Source organism: Crocodylus siamensis, chromosome 5 (assembly GCF_052110815.1).
Source record: "Crocodylus siamensis isolate JL-2025a chromosome 5, ASM5211081v1, whole genome shotgun sequence".
In the NCBI taxonomy this organism is placed as follows: domain Eukaryota; kingdom Metazoa; phylum Chordata; order Crocodylia; family Crocodylidae; genus Crocodylus; species Crocodylus siamensis.
In genome coordinates this window covers 60,735,040-60,753,064 of record NC_143399.1, presented here as the reverse complement: position 1 = coordinate 60,753,064, position 18,025 = coordinate 60,735,040, and the positions used below count along the sequence as shown (strand labels likewise).

At 38.8% G+C, this 18,025-nt stretch overlaps 1 protein-coding gene across 1 annotated transcript in view; it reads right to left on the bottom strand.

The window, feature by feature from the left end:
* CDC73 (cell division cycle 73) overlaps positions 1-18,025 on the bottom strand; it is a 160,597-nt gene that overhangs the window by 8,891 nt on the left and 133,681 nt on the right. The window contains exons 12-15 of the mRNA XM_090048497.1: positions 17,808-17,843; positions 17,513-17,600; positions 7,334-7,495; positions 5,444-5,544 (exon numbers count right to left, since the gene is read on the bottom strand). Of these exons, the coding sequence (XP_089904623.1) occupies positions 5,444-5,544; positions 7,334-7,495; positions 17,513-17,600; positions 17,808-17,843 (387 nt within the window). The remainder of the gene's footprint in view (positions 1-5,443; positions 5,545-7,333; positions 7,496-17,512; positions 17,601-17,807; positions 17,844-18,025) is intronic.

The window sequence follows — 18,025 nt, the reverse complement described above, 5'->3', positions numbered from 1 at the left end:
TATGCAGCTCTGGGTAAATTTTACTATCAGGAGAAAACAAACCTGAGAGAATTATCCCAACTTCTTTGAATGTGCGTACACAGCCCAAATGACTCTGATAGTTTTCACTGTTCTCCTAGCCAAGACCTAACTGCTTCCTTAAAAAAAATATACTAAGAACATTAGAATATACAAAATACATATTTATGAAGCTATTCCTAACACAAAAAATCATATTTGTTAGTTTTAACATATTAAGAAATTGAGATACTAACTAAAAATCACACCACTCGCCAAATTTTAAGTGAATTTTAAGTGTCTTGAATGAAAACTAAGAATGAATATCTCTAAGCAAATCAGATGATGCCAAGCCTTTTAAACTATGCACAGGAAGGCTAGATAATTGTATGCCAAGGCTATGCATTTACAAAGAAATCTATGAATGTCAAACAGAACCTTTGAGTTGAGGCTAAATATTATTGAACAAAAGTCAACCCACTAGAACTGACCTTCAGGTTCAATAAAAGTACATTAAATATGCTATAGCAGGAAGACCTTTAAAATGGCATTCAAATAAAATATTCATGTTGGTTAAAGTGGCAAAATACTAAAACTTTTCATTTTAAATGTCCACTTACGAATATAACTAGAGTGTAAGTGTAAGGAAATTGTTATTCTTCATATGAACACTATGTACTCAATCCAAAAATAGAGTCAAAATAATTTCAAAAGAAAGGAAATGCTACAGATTGAAAAAAAGACAACAAAGGATAAAGAAAGTCATTTTCTAAGATCCATTCACAAAAGACTCGACAGGATTCTAATGAGCATAAAATGAAGAAAGTAAAACCAGTTTGACGTGATTTCATACCATCTACTCCAGCATATACTAAATGAATTTAGATATCCATTTGTGAATTTTATGCCAATCAGCTTATTTCCAAAATTTCAATTTACAATACGTGGCTTTAAATCTTTGTTAAATTGATCACTGTGGAATTAGACCAGGTTGCCTGCAATGGTTTTTAGTTTCTGTAAAAGTTGACAGTCTCTAAGTGAGATAATGGACTGATATAAAATCAAAAAGTACTTATGAACAGGGATCCTGGTTTTCTCTTTTTAAAAATCCCAAATTCTCTGAGATATATATCGATAGATATCTATAGATATATATGTATTAGTTGAACACAATGTTATATTGACATATGTACAACTTTTAAGCTATGGAAGCCTACCAACCAGTGCCTCAATTGTTATAATAAAATAAATTCTGAATATCTATATTTTGGCATTTGATTTTGGGTTTTTTTTCCATCATGGAAAAATCAGAGCTCCCCTTTCCCCTTCGGTCACCATGATGCAGGTCCAACTCTGGCTGTCCCCCCGCCCCCTCCCCCTGGCTGCTTTGTGGTGCTAAGTAGTCCTGATAAGCCAGTGCCCTGCCACTGCCTCTCACTCCTGACCCACAGTCCCCCATCCCTGCCAGTGCCCCTTACTCCTGATCCGCAGCCACCTGGCCCTACCGGTGCCTTTCATCCTTGATCCACAGTCTTCTCCCACCCCATCCCAGCTGGGGCTTCATTCCTAACCCACAGCCCCCTGCCCCACAGCTCTGCCAAAGGGGGTCCCCAACCGCCGAGGTTATGAGACCCAGCAGCTGCATCCTGCCTGCTCTCTGTTCTGCGGGTGCCGGTCTCAGCCACCCCACAACACCAGAGCCACAGCTGCTGCATAAAGGTGGTGGTGGCTACTGTGGCCAGAGCAGAGTGCAGCCAATGGAGGGCAGGGGTGGATGTGGCCTGCCTGCTGTGGGGATCAGAGCTCCCTGCCCTGCTGTCCTTCTCCTGGGGGACTCAGCTAGCATGGGGGTCCCAGTAGTGGTGATGACAGCACCGAGCTCCAGAGCAGGCAGCCTGCATCCTCCTCTGCCTCATACACAAATCTGAAGGGACACATGCCCCCCCCCCCATACTTCCCTGACATGTTGCCTCTGGCACCTGACCCTTCCTCAGAAGTGCACACAGCATTAGGGAAGTGCACAAAGCCTCACCTTCAGGCCACCAGGGTTTTGTCCTCCTCTCCAAGCCTGGCCCTGCAGACATGCCTTCCACCCTAGCCACAGGCACTACCCTGGTTGGGCAGCACCCCTATAGCCCCAGCCACCAACCTTGCCCCACTCCCTCACCATGGCTACTGCCACCTCAATCTGCACCTCCCCCACCAACCCTGCCCCACTCCCTCACCTATGACCCCCATCATAGACTTACCTGCAGGCAGCTGGAGGAGATAGTCTCCATCACTGCCAGGCTGTATTGCTGGCCACATGCATATGCGCGCGCGCGCACACACACACACACACGTGGCATCCCCCGAGTCCTGCTACCCCTAACCCCAAGCCGCTTCTTGCAGGCTAGAACTGTCAGCCTGCAAGGGGAAACCCATGGTTTATGACATTTTTCTCTTTCAAAGGAAAAAACAAAACAAAACAGCATTTTTCCATGGCAAACTGAAAACCCAGATCTCTGTTTATGAAGTTAAAGACCCTGTGTATGGACAAAGTGATGAATGATATTTGTAGTTACCATACGAATGGAAATGGACTTGAAGCTGAAACACAAAGTACACTTTTGTAGGAAAATATATATCCCCCCACCCACCTCAGAGACAATGCAACACAATGGTCTTACAGAAAAACAACTTAGACTGTGCCAGAATAATATTTTTAAAATATCTGGCATTTTATGAAATCTGAAGCATTTGAAAGGGCAAAACATTTTTTACTTTCCAGAAATACATATGCATACGGATAAGAATAGTCATAGTGCCGTTCCCAGTTTGAACATATGCATGTCCCCAGACAGATAATATATCCAATATTCTCTCTTAAGCATCCATACCAGTTTGTGCTTTTAAATTCAAGTCTTCAAACAAGGACTTAAATTCTCCTAGATCAGCTTATCTATGGCAAACCATTTCTATGGAACTCAATTCTTTTTCTGCTATATATACACACACCATATAGCAACATTAATAACTGCTACTCTAAATTTCTTTAAAAAAACGTAAGTATGAAGTATTTATAACTGATGAGTTCAGAAGGTTTTTGGTTCTCCTTCACTCCATTTTCTGCATCTGTTTTGGAGATGTCCATTTCTTTTGCTGTTTTCAGTCTATTGTAAACTTTGTTTTGCTTTTACATAACTTTTCCCATATTATGTTGTCCTTTCTTTAAAATCTTTTTACATGCCACCTCTCTTATTCTAACTAGATCCTTTTATTCCTAAATATACTCTTATCCTCACATCTTAGTCTTCAAGCCCACCCCAGCATGTTTCTTCAGCTCACATCCACACTTTAAAAGAAATCAAAGAATGGGCCCGTTTATTTGCATGCCAAGTAAACGCATAATTCACTTCACTGCCTAAAACACCAGTTCCATTTTGTTGCTTACTGCTTACGTTGTTAAAAGCTCCAATTATCTAGATATCGGTTAAACGTGAAAATCACTTACGTGCATAGCATATTTCAGCCTGCCTGTGTGCTTTGTAAATTAAATGTACTCCTGCTAACTGCATGCTGTCACTGTATTTATCTACTTTATATCAAATTGTACTCCCTAAAAGAAAGAGTGAAGGGGAAGCAGCTGTCAAAGGGCTGGTATTAGAAGCCTTGAAAATGACAGGAGCTAGTCAATTTCATGCACATCTCCCTTCATTTTCTAGGCCCTTAATATTCAGTTTTGGGGCTGCTTAATCATAGCACTGACAGCACTATGTCCTTAAACAGCACTGCTTAGTGTGCTGTCAGAATTCACAGCCCCAAAACTCATTTTCAGGATTTCTAAGACCAGATCTGAAACTAACTATTAGAAGCCTTAAAATTAGGGAAGCTAATTAATCATTTTTAGGGCTAATACCAGAGGCAGAAGCACTGCATTCTAACATTCTACATAAGTGCCTTTTCTTCAATTCCAAAGCTGTGTACTTAAACAGAATACACTGTCTGTTACTGGGAGGGGCCTACAGAAGCTAAAAAATTTCAACTCTGGGCATGTGCACATGGACTAGTTATCCAGAATAGAAGGGGACAAAAGCTGGGTGTATTCTCACCTGAAGACTATAGCTAGTATACTGTGGGCATATCTACATATTCATTTATGTGCTTTTGCTAATGCGCATTAAATACTTCTACTGTGAGGTACTGGTAAAAGGCACATTATCTCATTTTAATGCACATTAGCAAAAGTGCATTTTTGGGGCATTTTTATATGTGCTCCAAGTGGGGTGGGGAGGTCAGGCTTTAATTAAGAGTGGTTCCCAGAGCCGCTCTAACTAAAGCACCAACGTCTTGTATCAGCATCCCTGAGTTGCAAAATGGTGCCAGGGTGCTTGAGTTAAAGCTTGTTTAACGAGCTTTAGTTAAAGCATCCCCACTGTTAATTTTGAAGCATGAGGACACTGATGCAGGAGATGAGGGAGGCTGCTAGAACACAGTAATTATCATGCTCCAGCAGGCTCTATTAATCCTGTGCGTCGAAGCAGCCTCTGCACTCGTGTACAGGCACCCTGCACGATGCTTTAATGTTCATTAAAATAAGCTAATGCGCATTAAAGCACACATGTAGGGGCACTTAGTGGCATGTGAAATGGGAGTACAGAACACAAGCCAGTGAAGGACCACAGATCCTTCAAATAATGCTGCACAAGCCGCCACTGGTCTATGTTTCACAATGTAGGAAAACAAACACCAAGTCATAGCAGACATTCCTGGTTGTGCCAGGGCCTAGCCCAGGGTATGCACATCAACAACAAAAAAACCCAAATACCTACCCACTCAACCCATAGAGACATGTTTTTATTTTGGAGAAAAATGAATGTGTTGCAAGTCTGCAATAATGTAGATTTTTCTTTGTTTATAAAAAAGGGGAGAATAAAAGTCTGTGTGACTGATGTTTCAGAAACACCCAGTAAGCACTGTAACAATTTTGAGAAGCAGTAAAATTTCTGGGAGCTGCCAGATTCTGCTTAGTAGAAAGGATCTGCTAGGCTGTGGTTAGCTTTTGTTGGCAGGATAAGCTACTGTTATGGAAAACATTAGAAGCTGATGAAGGCCAATCATACGGAAGACAAGGAGATTCACATTCAGTAAGTCTACCTGTTACCACTGCTTCTAGGAGTAAGGGCAACTGGCTGCCTGCACTATTAATACATCTTCTCAAAGCGAAATACAAACAAACTGTTCTATAGCAACAGCCTTCTTGTCTCACTGAACAATTTCTTTCCTGGAGAAACTTAGCCAGATTGGTATGCCATTTCCAGGCGAGTAGGGAGTGGGAATCATAGCTGAGTGCAAGGACATCAGCACCTGTCCACATCTAGCTTGAACCATCTTGTAATGTATACTCTTGCCAAGCCTGAATGTGTTATAAAAACATAAGAGCATTAAAGCTTAAGTGAAAGCTTACTTTTTGCGAAGATATCAACAGGTGATCCATCAGGCAACAGCCAAGGCCAGCCTTTGAACTGCCAAGCAGGACCCTGCACAAACACTGCCACCACACGATCCCTAAAAATATGGGAACAGATGCACACAATGAAGACCTGAAGTTCTAATCATAGTAAAAACCTGAAGGGAAAAAGCTCTCAATTATTCATGTGAAACTGGCTGCTGTCAATACTACCTTGCACTGTACCTTATAAAAAGAAATTATGTTAATATTAGCATTATTGCACATTAATGACTGCAGTACTTCCTGTGCATTTGCTTTTTCCTGTCACCACTTTTAGTCTTTTCAGCATCAACGCAACCAGATATTCTAATATATAATCTTTCTGGACTTCAATTTCTGCCTTTTGCTGAATGAAACTAAATTTCAATTTTCATTGGTCAGAAGTCAAATCCTGCTTAAAATTTTAGGAGATTACGGTTTTGTACTTTTTAAAAATCAAAACAAAAACCACACACTTGAGCATTTTAAAAATGATTCTCTTCAAATTGTACTGTAAACTAAATGAAAAGTAATAATATAAAAGGATTCATTCTGAATACTTCAAAGTTTTATTTAAAAAATATATGAAAACTACAACACTTTTACCTTCCTTTTTAAAGTGATTTACAAGTCTATGTAACCACTGCATGTAGTCTAAGAAAATCTATTTGTTGTTAAGCACAAGAGAATTCTTACACTAGGAAAATAAACTGTTCAAAACCCATAGTGCCTCTGGGGCTGGCCCTTTTGCTATATCTGAACAGTGCCTAATGCCATTGGCCTCTAAGCATTCACAAAAAATCCCCATCATCTAATTTCTAAATTTATATTGGTATAAGATTTTTTCTTTTTTTTTTGTTTGAGAAAAAAGTAATCAGTTTTCTCCAAAATGCTAAAGACTATGGTTATATCACTGAAAAACATTCTTTGCATTAGCTGGTGCAAAGATTACATCCACAGCAAAAATAATAATTGTCCACAAAGTCTCACATACTCGTTGTAAAACAAGCATGTAAAAGGAATTTCACTTCTTTAAAAAATAATGTTGAGGAACTATGTAAAGTAGTATATATACAAGTAGCCTCTTGTATACATTATGTACTATTAGCATACAGTTTTGAATATTACAAGAGACTATAAGACTCTACAATATAAATAAACTGCATGGCCATGCTTATCTAGATGCAGCCTATATGGTTAAAATAAAGTATGAAAAAAATGTTCTTTTAATAAGCTTAGGACATTAAGAAACTCCCTTAGGAAGGGGGCGACTAGTTTAAAATGCACCCCAAATACACAAAGAATCCCATGACTGCCTCTCCCACTTCCCAGGATTCTGTCTGGACCAGTAAGAGCCTGTGATCTGGAATCTTCTACTTTAACTTAAAAGTATGCATGACAATCAAATTCTTTCCGAAGGATCAAAAATTCCTTTTTAAAATTGCATCTCCTTCAGAAAGAAATACTACTGATGGGAATACTTCTTTTAAAGGTGACAATATTTAAATGATTTAAACAGCACAACAGGTGTGATTCTGAGAAGGTGGAGTGTTATGTTCATACTCTTTAGTGGTTTCATACAAGTAAGAGTTTGGGATAAAACCAGAATATTGCATATATCATTAAAAAAAGGGAAAAAAAAGCTAGGGTTTGTTTTTTATGTAATAAGTTTGATCAAACATTCTGTATACCGAAAGGGAAAAAAACACTGTGGCAGAATCATTGTCTAACCATTTCTGTATATATTTCATGCCTTAATTGGATAAACAATATTTTATTACATCATTTTACATGCTGTGTTCCTATGCTGGAAAAAGACAAATAAAAGTGTAAAAAAGGACTTTAAAAAGAAAAACCCTGTTTTACCAGTCTTGTGGCATCAGTTTCAGAGGCTGATCTACCACTCGATACGGTACAGTAACACTGACTGTAGTTCCACCAGGCTGTATCTGGTCCTTCCTTCTCTGTATTAAAGTTTCATTTTCTCGTTGACAACCTTGTTTCTTCTTTTCATCCGATGGTACAAACCTTAGGAAATAGAGAATACTTAATGGATACCCCCTGTTTGATATTAACAAAAAGCCATAAATTCCTTGCATTAAATCAGAGAAGCTCATAACAAGGATTTTTAATGGTTCAAACGATTTTCATCAAGGTTTGCCTCAGAAACCTCCTATTATTACCGTTGAAAAGGACTTGCTAAAGTAAGGTGTCATCTTAAAACCTAAATCTATGAATTAGTAAAAATGCTTATGTTCAAACAAAAATTAAAGCATTTTGTGCCAAGAGAAAAAGCTAACAGGTACAAAAATCGGTGTATCAAACTTCTGCACTGAAAAACTGCATCCATGGGTCTATGGAAAAAGTCAATCATAAGCAGCAAGACAGACAAGATGCAAGGTGTGTAGTCAAATCAGGATACAAATACATTAACTTAACACGTCCTGAAGCTATCTAATAGAGGTTGTCATGCCTTCCTTATTTCCTCCTGGTGGGGAGGCCAAAAGGCCAAGTATCAGCACTAAGTTGGTACTACACCCTCCTCTCACAAGAGCATTCAGTCTTCAAGAGTTGGGGAGAAAAGGGTTGTTTATTACTTGCCAGGAGTAGAAACACCAATCTCTATTACAGTTTTCTATGCACAAAATGAATATCAACTTCCAATTTCTTAATAGCTGGACCATCAGCCTGAAAATGCCATCAATTATATTCATTTAAACACTGCATTCAGACAAATCATAGACTGATTTGATATACACTGTGGATCCCTATCATGGGGTGACTGTGGTCACTTTTGAATACCTACTACAGTAAAAGATGATCTAAACTCCATTGCCCTAGTACAGGCATATATATGCCATGAAGTTCCAGGGGTCTCTCTCATATATCCTACTGTTAAATAAAATGTGTGGAACAATTTGCAGAACTAGCACCTCGGATTGTAGCAATACCTAGCTCTTGTATAGATGCTTTTCACCACTGGATCTCAATGGACTTTGGGGAAGGAAAAAAAATATCAAGAAATATCATTATCTCTATTTCATAGATGGGGAAATCTCACAGGTAAAAGCAACTGGTCCAATGCCAATTGCAGGGCCAGAAACAGAAGCTGGCTCTTTTTAAGACCAGTGCTCTACCCATTATACCACATTTTTCTCTTTAGTACAAGAATTACTGTGGGTAACAATGGAGTCTTATTCCCATATTTTTTAGTAAAATATGTATTTTCTATGAAATTTTAATTACTTAAAAAAAATCAATGGCATTACCCTTAACAGTGAGATAAATCATGAGCTCTGGAAATAAAGTTTAAACTATAATAATTTGTACACAATTAGGAAATAGTATCAGAAATAAATTAGTAGCAAAAAAGGGGCTGCAGGTTTTTTGTTTATTTTAAACAGGATGTTCAGGTTATTTTTTAGTCTGTCCATCTGTATATATGGTATTGGGCGCTGGGGGGAGAAATCGTGTTTTGTCTAGAAGATAGTGTAAATGACTCGACAGAAGAGTCACGAGAATAAAAAATAAAAGCTTAAAAAAAAAAAGGAAAAAAGGAGTTTTAGGCAGCTTGGATGAAGATTCTAGGTTGAGTTAACACCTGTCTATGTTCAACAATTAACATTTTGAAAAAAAAGGTTTGTTTTAGATTCAATAGCAACACTTTAATTAAAATGTAAAACCTAACAGTAGAGAAAGATCTTCAATAAATCTTACAGCAAAATTAGGACATTGTTGATTTTCCTGACGTTTCCAACAGAAACAACAAAAACAAAACACCCTATAGCCTCTTTAAAAAGTTTCATTAATAGATTTTAAATAGCAAAAAGAAAACTCCAATTTCAGAAATGTGCCTTTTAATTGCCCTTCAGTGCAGAGAAACAATAAAAATGGAAATAAGTAAGAATTGGGACCTAAACATCAATCTATATTACAAATATTATAAAACTATGATTCATGTAGCATAAGAAGAGTTGCATGTTTATACTGTCTTTGTCTACTGCAAAATTACCCGCCACTTAAATTTACATCCAAGTGTAACGCATCTTGGAAACCATCTGATAAGCCAAGAGAGTAACAAGAAATTTGTAATATATTGAAATAGGACTGTATATCCCTTAACTACTGTAAAGTACATTAAGACTTCTCCACATTCCTTCAATGTATGCTTTGAAATGACTAAGCAATGGAAAGAGATAATCTGTTAGCCACTGTATGTCATTAGAAATTTAATTAGAATATGGAATACTGGGTCACAAAAAACAACCCCCTCCCCCCCAGTAATTCTGATTATAATGTCTTGCTAGTAACAGCAGAGGCAACTTAATGCTTTTGTAGCATTTGTTGGTTGTACCATAAGGAATGATTATTTTGAAGTAAGATTGCTGTAATCTTATAAGATGTTACTTGCAACATAAAAGCACCAGAATTTTAAAGGGTAAAGATAGTTCCGTGTTCTCTCTCTTCCCAACATTATTCATGGAAGGTAAAGGAAGATTGAGAATACGTAAGGGAATATGGGGAACTGTTCCCACCCTTCTGTACCATGTAAGGACTAGACATTCATTCCAAATAGACATGATTTCCAAAACACAAGATGCATAGGGTACGACAGAAAAATATTCTCGCAGCTACACATTTATTTTGAAGCTTGCTGCAGACTGGGCATTTGAGTATACAAGATGGGTCTTCTGCATGAAAACAAAAGAACTCTGAATTGCAATTACATTATTTTAGATTCACAATAGGCCAACAGGCAGCCTCATTCTGAGACAGCCAACATGGCTTTGTTACAGGTAGGTCATGCCTGACCAACCTCATCTTCTTCTATGACCAGGTGACATGTCACCTGGATAGGGAGAAGAGGTTGACATCATTTACTTGGATTTCAAAAAAGCCTTCGACTTGGTCTCCCATGATGTCCTCATGACAACTAGGGACCTGCAGCCTCAACAACTTTCTGGTCTGATGGCTGGGGAACAAAGAGTGATAGTTGATGGAACCAAGTCAACATGGCGCATGGTGACCAGTGGAATCCCTCAGGGTTCAGTACTTGGGCCAGTACTCTAATATATTCATAAATGACCTGCACTTGGGTGTCAGAAGCGAACTGGCCAAGTTTGCAGATATCACCAAATTATGGGGAAGCACAGTCACAACATAAGATAGGCTGGGGATTCAGGCCGACTTGGACAGGCTTGCTAAGTGGGCAGATCAAAACCTGATGACTTTCAACATAGAGAAAGGTAAGGTGCTCCACCATGGGAGAAAGAACTCACATCATACCCATAAGCTTGGCAGTGCTACACTCACTAGCACTATCACTGAAAGACTTGGGGGGTCATGATTGACCACAAGATGAATATTAGCCACCAATGTAATGCCACAGCTGGCAAAGCAAATAAAACTCTGGCTTACATCTACCGATGCATCTCAAGCAAGACCCAAGATATCATCGTCCTGTTTTATTCAGCCTTAGTGAGGCCGCAGCTGCAGTACTACATCCAGTTCTGGGCTCCACACTTTAAAAAGGATGTGGAGAAGCTTGAAAGAGTCTAGAGGGAGAGCCACACGCATGATCAGAGTTCGGGACAGCAGGCCTTATGGGGAGAGGCTGAGAGGCATGGGACTCTTCAGCTTGGAAAAACATAGACTCAGGGGGTCTTGGTGGCAGCCTATAAGTATATAAAGGGTGTGCATCAGGATCTGGGAGAATGTCTGTTCACCAGGGCACCCCAAGGGAAGACAAGGTCCAATGGTCACAAACTGCTGGAAAAGTGTTTTAGACTGGACATAAGGAAAAATTTCTTTACCATCTGAGTCTCCAGAGTCTGGAATAGACTATCCCCTGAAGTGGTGCAAGCACCTACCTGGACATGTTCAAGAAGGGTTTGGATGATTATCTTGCTGGGATCATCTGACCCCAGCTGACTTCCTGCCCTTTGGGCAGGAGGCTGGACCCAATGATGTCACGAGGTCCCTTCCAGCCCCAATGTCTACGAAATCTATGAAATAATGGATGGCCTGATATACTTCAGGTTTTGACAACTGGCTCCACATTTGCTACTTCATTATGAAATAAGTATTTTAATATGATTACGGCAAAATTTGGTACATGGATAAATGCAGTAAAGAACTGAAATACAGTAAGATCAGGAAAAGGCAAGAGATGATGAATCTTCAAAGACCAAAAAAAAAAAACCTTATGGGGAAATTAAAGTTTATAGCTACTGAGAGATCTGGATTGTGTTCTATATTGTGTTCAATGATGGAAAGATTTATCACTTTTGGGACACTTTACATACATAACAACTAGAATGGTAAACTATCAAACCATTCATTAAAGTTGTCCACGACACTAATCAATTCTGTGACTTTCTACAGTTTACAAAGAGTAAAACTGTAGATGCTTTACCTGCAAACAGACTGCTAAAGATCTGGGATAACTTTTTTTGGAAAGTAGTAAAAAAAACCCCAAAACCCAGAAAAGTTGGGTGAATGAATAAAGCAGTATGCTGATTATACATGCAAAACTAAGCTATATTGTACCTACTTAAGATCAATCTTAAATTTTTCTATATTACATGTTTTAATGTAACATGATTCAAATACAAGGGAAACCCAAATGTATTCCAAAAATAAAAAACGTGGCTATGAACCAAATCTGAAAGCTCTGACCAAATATCTTTTATACTAAAACAAATTTGGGCACTGCAAAATGCCCTGTGCTTCTTCTAGGGACTTTTAGCAAACCTACAATTAGTTAAATCACCCTCAATTTGCAATAGCCTGCACTTGACACTTATGCTTTGTCATCCAAGGTAACAACTGTTTAACAACTTTTAAGTTGTTTCAAAGGGGGCAAAAAAATTGTTCTTTCCACAGCTATTCAGAATCCATCATTCCAAAACTTGACACAAGTAGTCAACTAAATAAGCAGCAAGTTGCATATGGATCCTACCACATAAATTACTGAAATCAATACCACTTCAAGATTCTTATTTCATTAATGGGCATAAGACTTACCCTCCCAAAAACGTGGCAGTATCTCCTCATTTTGCAAATACTCAGAGGACCCCTATAACTGGATCTCATTTCTAAGACATATTCATATAAAATGCACTATAGTACATTTACCAGGCTACGAAGTATGAAAATTAAACTATGCTTGACAAAGTGAAAAATTAGATTTTGCAATGCATTATCAAATATGTTCAGTTAATAGCTAATCTGTAAGAATCTAATAAGCTTCAATGTCTTCTGGCCATTTGCATGAATAAGTGAAGATATACTGTAATTAGAAATAAAAATCAGAGTTCTTGCTTACATCAGGACTTTCCACACCATTTCTTTATTGCACTACTAATATTTGCAGATTAAGGTGTTTCACAGTTTCTGGAATTCTGTGATTGAATGAGGCCAATTATGAATCTGCATGTTAGACATTTCTAAGCTTTCCACCTCAGCCTACTTCTTCATTTTCCATTTAAACCATAGCCAAGTGTCCTAATCTTGCAGGTGTGTTATTCCCTCCTCCCTCCCCTTTCCTTATTATGTGTTACACTTGTAGCAAAGAGTGTATTTCAGACTAAGATGTTAAACTATGCAATTCATATTATTTTTTTTCTATAGCTTAAGTGTAATTGTTACAAAATCTGCTTTAATTTGTTACTCACTAATACACTTGTAAATTCATCTGACAGGCAAAGCATAACCTGTAAACATCTGTTAACTTTAAAAGTTCTCCAAGAAGTCTGGGTTGAAGAGGCACAGTGGACAGTATTTATGGGTAGTAAATTTTAAAAAAATCAACTTGGCATATATACAATGCTTTTCAATTTCTAAGCAACGTACGAACATTAATACTTAAAACAAACGCATCTGAAATGGTTTCACTGCCCTAGATTTTTAAAACAATTGAACAGAAAACATTAAAAGCACACTAAGATTAGAAAGAGACTAGGGAAATAGTTATATGAATGAAAATTATACTCCCAGATTAAATAAAAGCAGCTTTAAGAGCACTGCTCTATAGCTCCAACTTTAGCCAACCCTGCTCTTTTAAAATGCTAATTCTCAAAGTCTGACAGGATGGAATTAAAGGCATTCACAGAACCTGAGCTCTGATTTTCTATTAACACTTTGAGTCTTGGAGGAATACCGTCTAAAGAAACAAGGAGGAAGCTGCAAGGGAAGAAAAAGGCACTCTCCAATGATGTCTGGAAAATATGTACAAACAATATGCATGCAACTTCCTTCAACATTTACAACCAAAACTCATTATGGAAAGGAGTGAGATCCATGTTATGTATAGCTTTCCACTATAGAACTATATGAAACCTGCAGATGTTTCACTCAACCCAATACAGTACAGCAAATTTTATGGCTGTTTTCACTCAGTCTGAAGTAAGTTATCTTCCTTTTTTTTTTTTCCAAACTGTTAAAGTGCATGCATATTTATTACATATAAAAATTGGAATTCTGAAGAGTACATTTTGGGCTGTCTAATTTAAACCTGAGTTGCACATTACCAACTTTCATGTGGAATACATCTGAAATGTACTCAGTAATCAAGGAAAATTACTTTGGTCTTTTGTTAGTCAACAAAACTTATGTACTACAGTAATACTATATAAACCTCAATTATTTAACATTTATTTATTTTCTAACGGCTTATTTATTGTGTTCTGGGCAGGGGGTGTGAGTACAGAGAAGCCCCTGGCCCAGATGGCAGCTTTTTTAAACCTTATCTATATAGACTTTGGCCCTTTTGGGGTGTCTTGCCATGGTTTTTTTTTTCCCCCCAGAATTCCCTGCTAGTGGCCCCAGGTGTCCTACAGAAAAGCCTGGGATGGCTCCTATTTAGGGGGTCTGGCTGATGTTACACTTGAGGGGAGGGTTTAGGGCAGGACCGAGGGGGCTGGTGTGCCAAGCTGGGCAGGCTGATGTCGAATCCGCGGCTGGTGTAGTACAGAGAAGCCGGCTTGTTTACACGCTCAGCCCTCCCCCTGCCACAATGCCAGCCCCACCCCCGGCGCCAAGTGCCTTGGGCCAGAGGGTTATTATGTATGTCTGCGGGGGGTGCTCCATGAACTTGAAGGTCTCAATAAAGCGCTAGGTTCTACCTTACCTGGCTCCCATGCTTCCATCTAAATTTTTTTCTTTTTATAAAAACAAAAACAAAAAAAGGAGGTTAGATGAACATCTTGCTGGGGTCGTTTGACCCCAGTATTCTTTTCTGCCATGGCAGGGGGTTGGACTAGATGATCTGCTCAGGTCCCTTCTGATTCTAGAAACTATGAAACTACTATTTATTCTTTACATATATTTATACTCTTTGCTGTCAGGAGAAAGGTAATTACCTTGAACCTGGAAGTGCTGACCAAGTAGCAATTTAACCGAATGGTTAAGTGTTTTGTTTGCTTTCCTGAATCCTCCCTTGCCACTCCCAGTTTATAGAAATCCTCTGTTTCAAATATTCTTAAGTCCCTTTTCCATACATGTGGAAACCTGCCTCCTCCCCAGGCTTTTCTAATCTTCACTTTTACTTTTCTCTTTGAGGGAATGGTCAGTTTTCTCTTAGGGTTTGGACACATGCCAAAAACACTGTTTTAACTGTACTAGTCAACTTAAAAGTAAAACTCTCAGCAGGGATGAAGCTTTATTTACATCAGTGGAACTAATCCTGTATGGGGAAAGGAATACACTATAACATTTCTTATATACTAATAAAACTAGATCCAGAGCAGGGGCTCTACTGACAAACTGCTTCTATAAAAGAAAAAAGATGTTTCTTAGTGTATTTATACCAGTACTGTAATGTTTTTATATACTAGATCTCAATTTCAAACTGTCTTTATTTTTTCAGTTGGCTGCCTGAAATGCTTGAAAGAGGTACTAAAAGTCCATTGTTCACCTTTGTTCACCTACTGCACTTCTGACACCAAATATTTCAGTGTGGTTTTATCTTCAGTGAGCTGAGATCATTTCAAAAGACCACCATGCAATTTCAAAGTGTCCTAGGACAACTCAAGTACAAGATGCATTTATCGCCACAATGAAAACTCAGTTTACAGTGGGTGAAATATATTCTGTGAAGGTCTATCAGAGCAGGGCTATCCAACATTTAAGCAGCCAGAGGTCACACACCCTGTAGGCAGCAGCTAAACACTGCATGGGGTGCACAAGCATAAGTCAAGGGCATTTTGAGTTGCATACTGTGTAGGTATCTCCCTGCTGCGCCATGTGGGCTCTAGGGGAAGGAAGTAGTAGTCAGGGGAGGGAGAGGAAGCCCAGGGCACTTACACACATGCAGGAAGCCTGCTTCAATGCACTGGAAATTCAGCATGTCGGAGCAGGCTCAATTAATCAAGTCTACTGGAGCACGTAAATTGACATGCTCTGGCAGCCTCACATGTCAAGTGCATCAGCAGCGCAGGGCAGCGCAGCGCATCTCCATGCTGAGAAAATGGCCGCAGTGCGCTTTGAAATAAAAAACACATTCAATGTGCTTTAGTTCAAAGCACCCTGCTACCATTTTCTCAGTGCAGAGACATGCTGCCCCACTGATGCACATGACACGCAGGCGTTTTTAATTAGCTCGTCTCTCTAATTAAAAGCATCTGGCAATGCATTGGAAACACGTAAAAATGCCCCCAGAGCTTCCAGCTGCTGCTGTAGTGAAAGAATGGAGGAGGTGGGGAGGACAAACAGCCAGGTAGGAGCCCAGGGCGTGCAAATTAACTCTTCCTGGGGTGTGTGGTCCACAAGCTACCAGCATCAGAAAACCATTTTTTTTTTTTTTTTTGAGACATCTGTACCAAGAATATTTAAAGGAGTACTTTCTAAGTGGAAACTGATACTTTTTCATAGTGAGAGAAGTACCTACTAGGGTTGCATAAAACATACCCCCAAGTAGGACATGCACCTTATTTTGGATCGGGGGAGATTTTTCCAGTCTTACCTACTAGAGAATTGGCTCAACCAGCGCTGAACCTCTGGCCACATGCAGTACTGTCAGTGCCAGTGCTCCCACCCTTCTTTCTGGTGCTGTTTAGCCAACAGCCACTGCCAATTCAGTAGCGGCTTTCAGAAGGTTAAGCCTTTGGAGTGGGAAGAGGGAGTGACACGGACAGTGGGACTCCACCATTATTCCACATGACCAGGGGATTCAGCCCTGGGTGAGCTGGTGCTAAGCACAGCCGCCTGCTGTCAAATCAGCAGCCCCTACCTCCATTCAGCTACAGAAATTACTTTCCTTGCTTAAAATGCACACCCCAAATTTTGGATGGTTAATTTTTTTTTGAGGGAAAGGTGTGTGGTATGTGAATAAACATAGCATGAAACTGTGTGCTACAACCCAAAGGTCAATTGCTGCCTTTAATCTTTTATTAGGTGATTCAACTATAATGCATTTAATTTTACACTGCCAACTGGGAATGCTTCTTTAAGCAGCAACAATCCTTACCCTGTACCACTGTGGTTTATAGCAGACAGGAGTAAGAGGACTGAACAATTCAACAGTATTTCTATAATTTCCTAAAAAATACTTAAAATTGTTGCTTCATTGGTTTTATTAACATGTTTTAAAAGTTCAATGTTTGTACAAGAATTGCAGCTAATTTCCTGCTTACAAATGTTTTGGTTAATGAGCAAATGTACTATTTGAAAAAGAAGCACAGTAAAGGAAGGCTCCATCTTGGTAGCTATGGGACTACACTTCATCTCTTTCAAAATGATGCTATAGTGTAGGCAGAGAAAGATTGGTCACGCATGCAGAACTTACATTAAGAAAAGCCACAACTTCTTTAGTACAACACTTCTTTCTAACCAAGACAGTTATTGGTTCAGAGGTCACAGCCCTAGGGAAACAACATTCATACTAATAATACTTTTGCCTACCATTCCGGAGGCCTACAGAATTTGGTCTGCAAGATTAAAATTCAATTGTCGTGAAACAATAGGTACTGCTTCTTGAATAATTGCTACTCTGGCTTTACATCTGAAGACAATCTTTTATGAAGCATAGTTTAGTCAGCTACTTACTTTAAATCCTGCAGGAGATCTTTTGCATTAAGCATAGTTATTAAAGAGGTGGTAGCTGCTGGAATAATGATTATGGGAGTTCGAGATCCTGTAGAGATAATAAAATTATATTTGTCATTTTTTGAAATAAATTGCAATTAAAAATAGTCACTTGTCTAAGAGCTCAAAATTGTGGAAGAATATCAAAATCTAACAGTAAATTCTCTCATCTTTGTTTTTTATTCAGTATCAAAAAATGTACATTACATGATGTTTATCTTTACAAAAAGGCACTTATATGCTAAAGTTAACTTACCTTTTTTCTGATTTGGAGGTGGTCTCGCTTGGGAAACTGTAAAACAGAAGATGGCACAGAATCACTGCTAGATAGACACAGATGCCCTCATAAGATAAGCTTGCAACTTCCTTTTTCACTGCAGTGAGCAGCTAATCACACGAGCAGTCATATTACAGTCGATGGATCAATTATGTGTAACAATGCACAGTACTAGGGATTTCTATGGCATAAAGCTG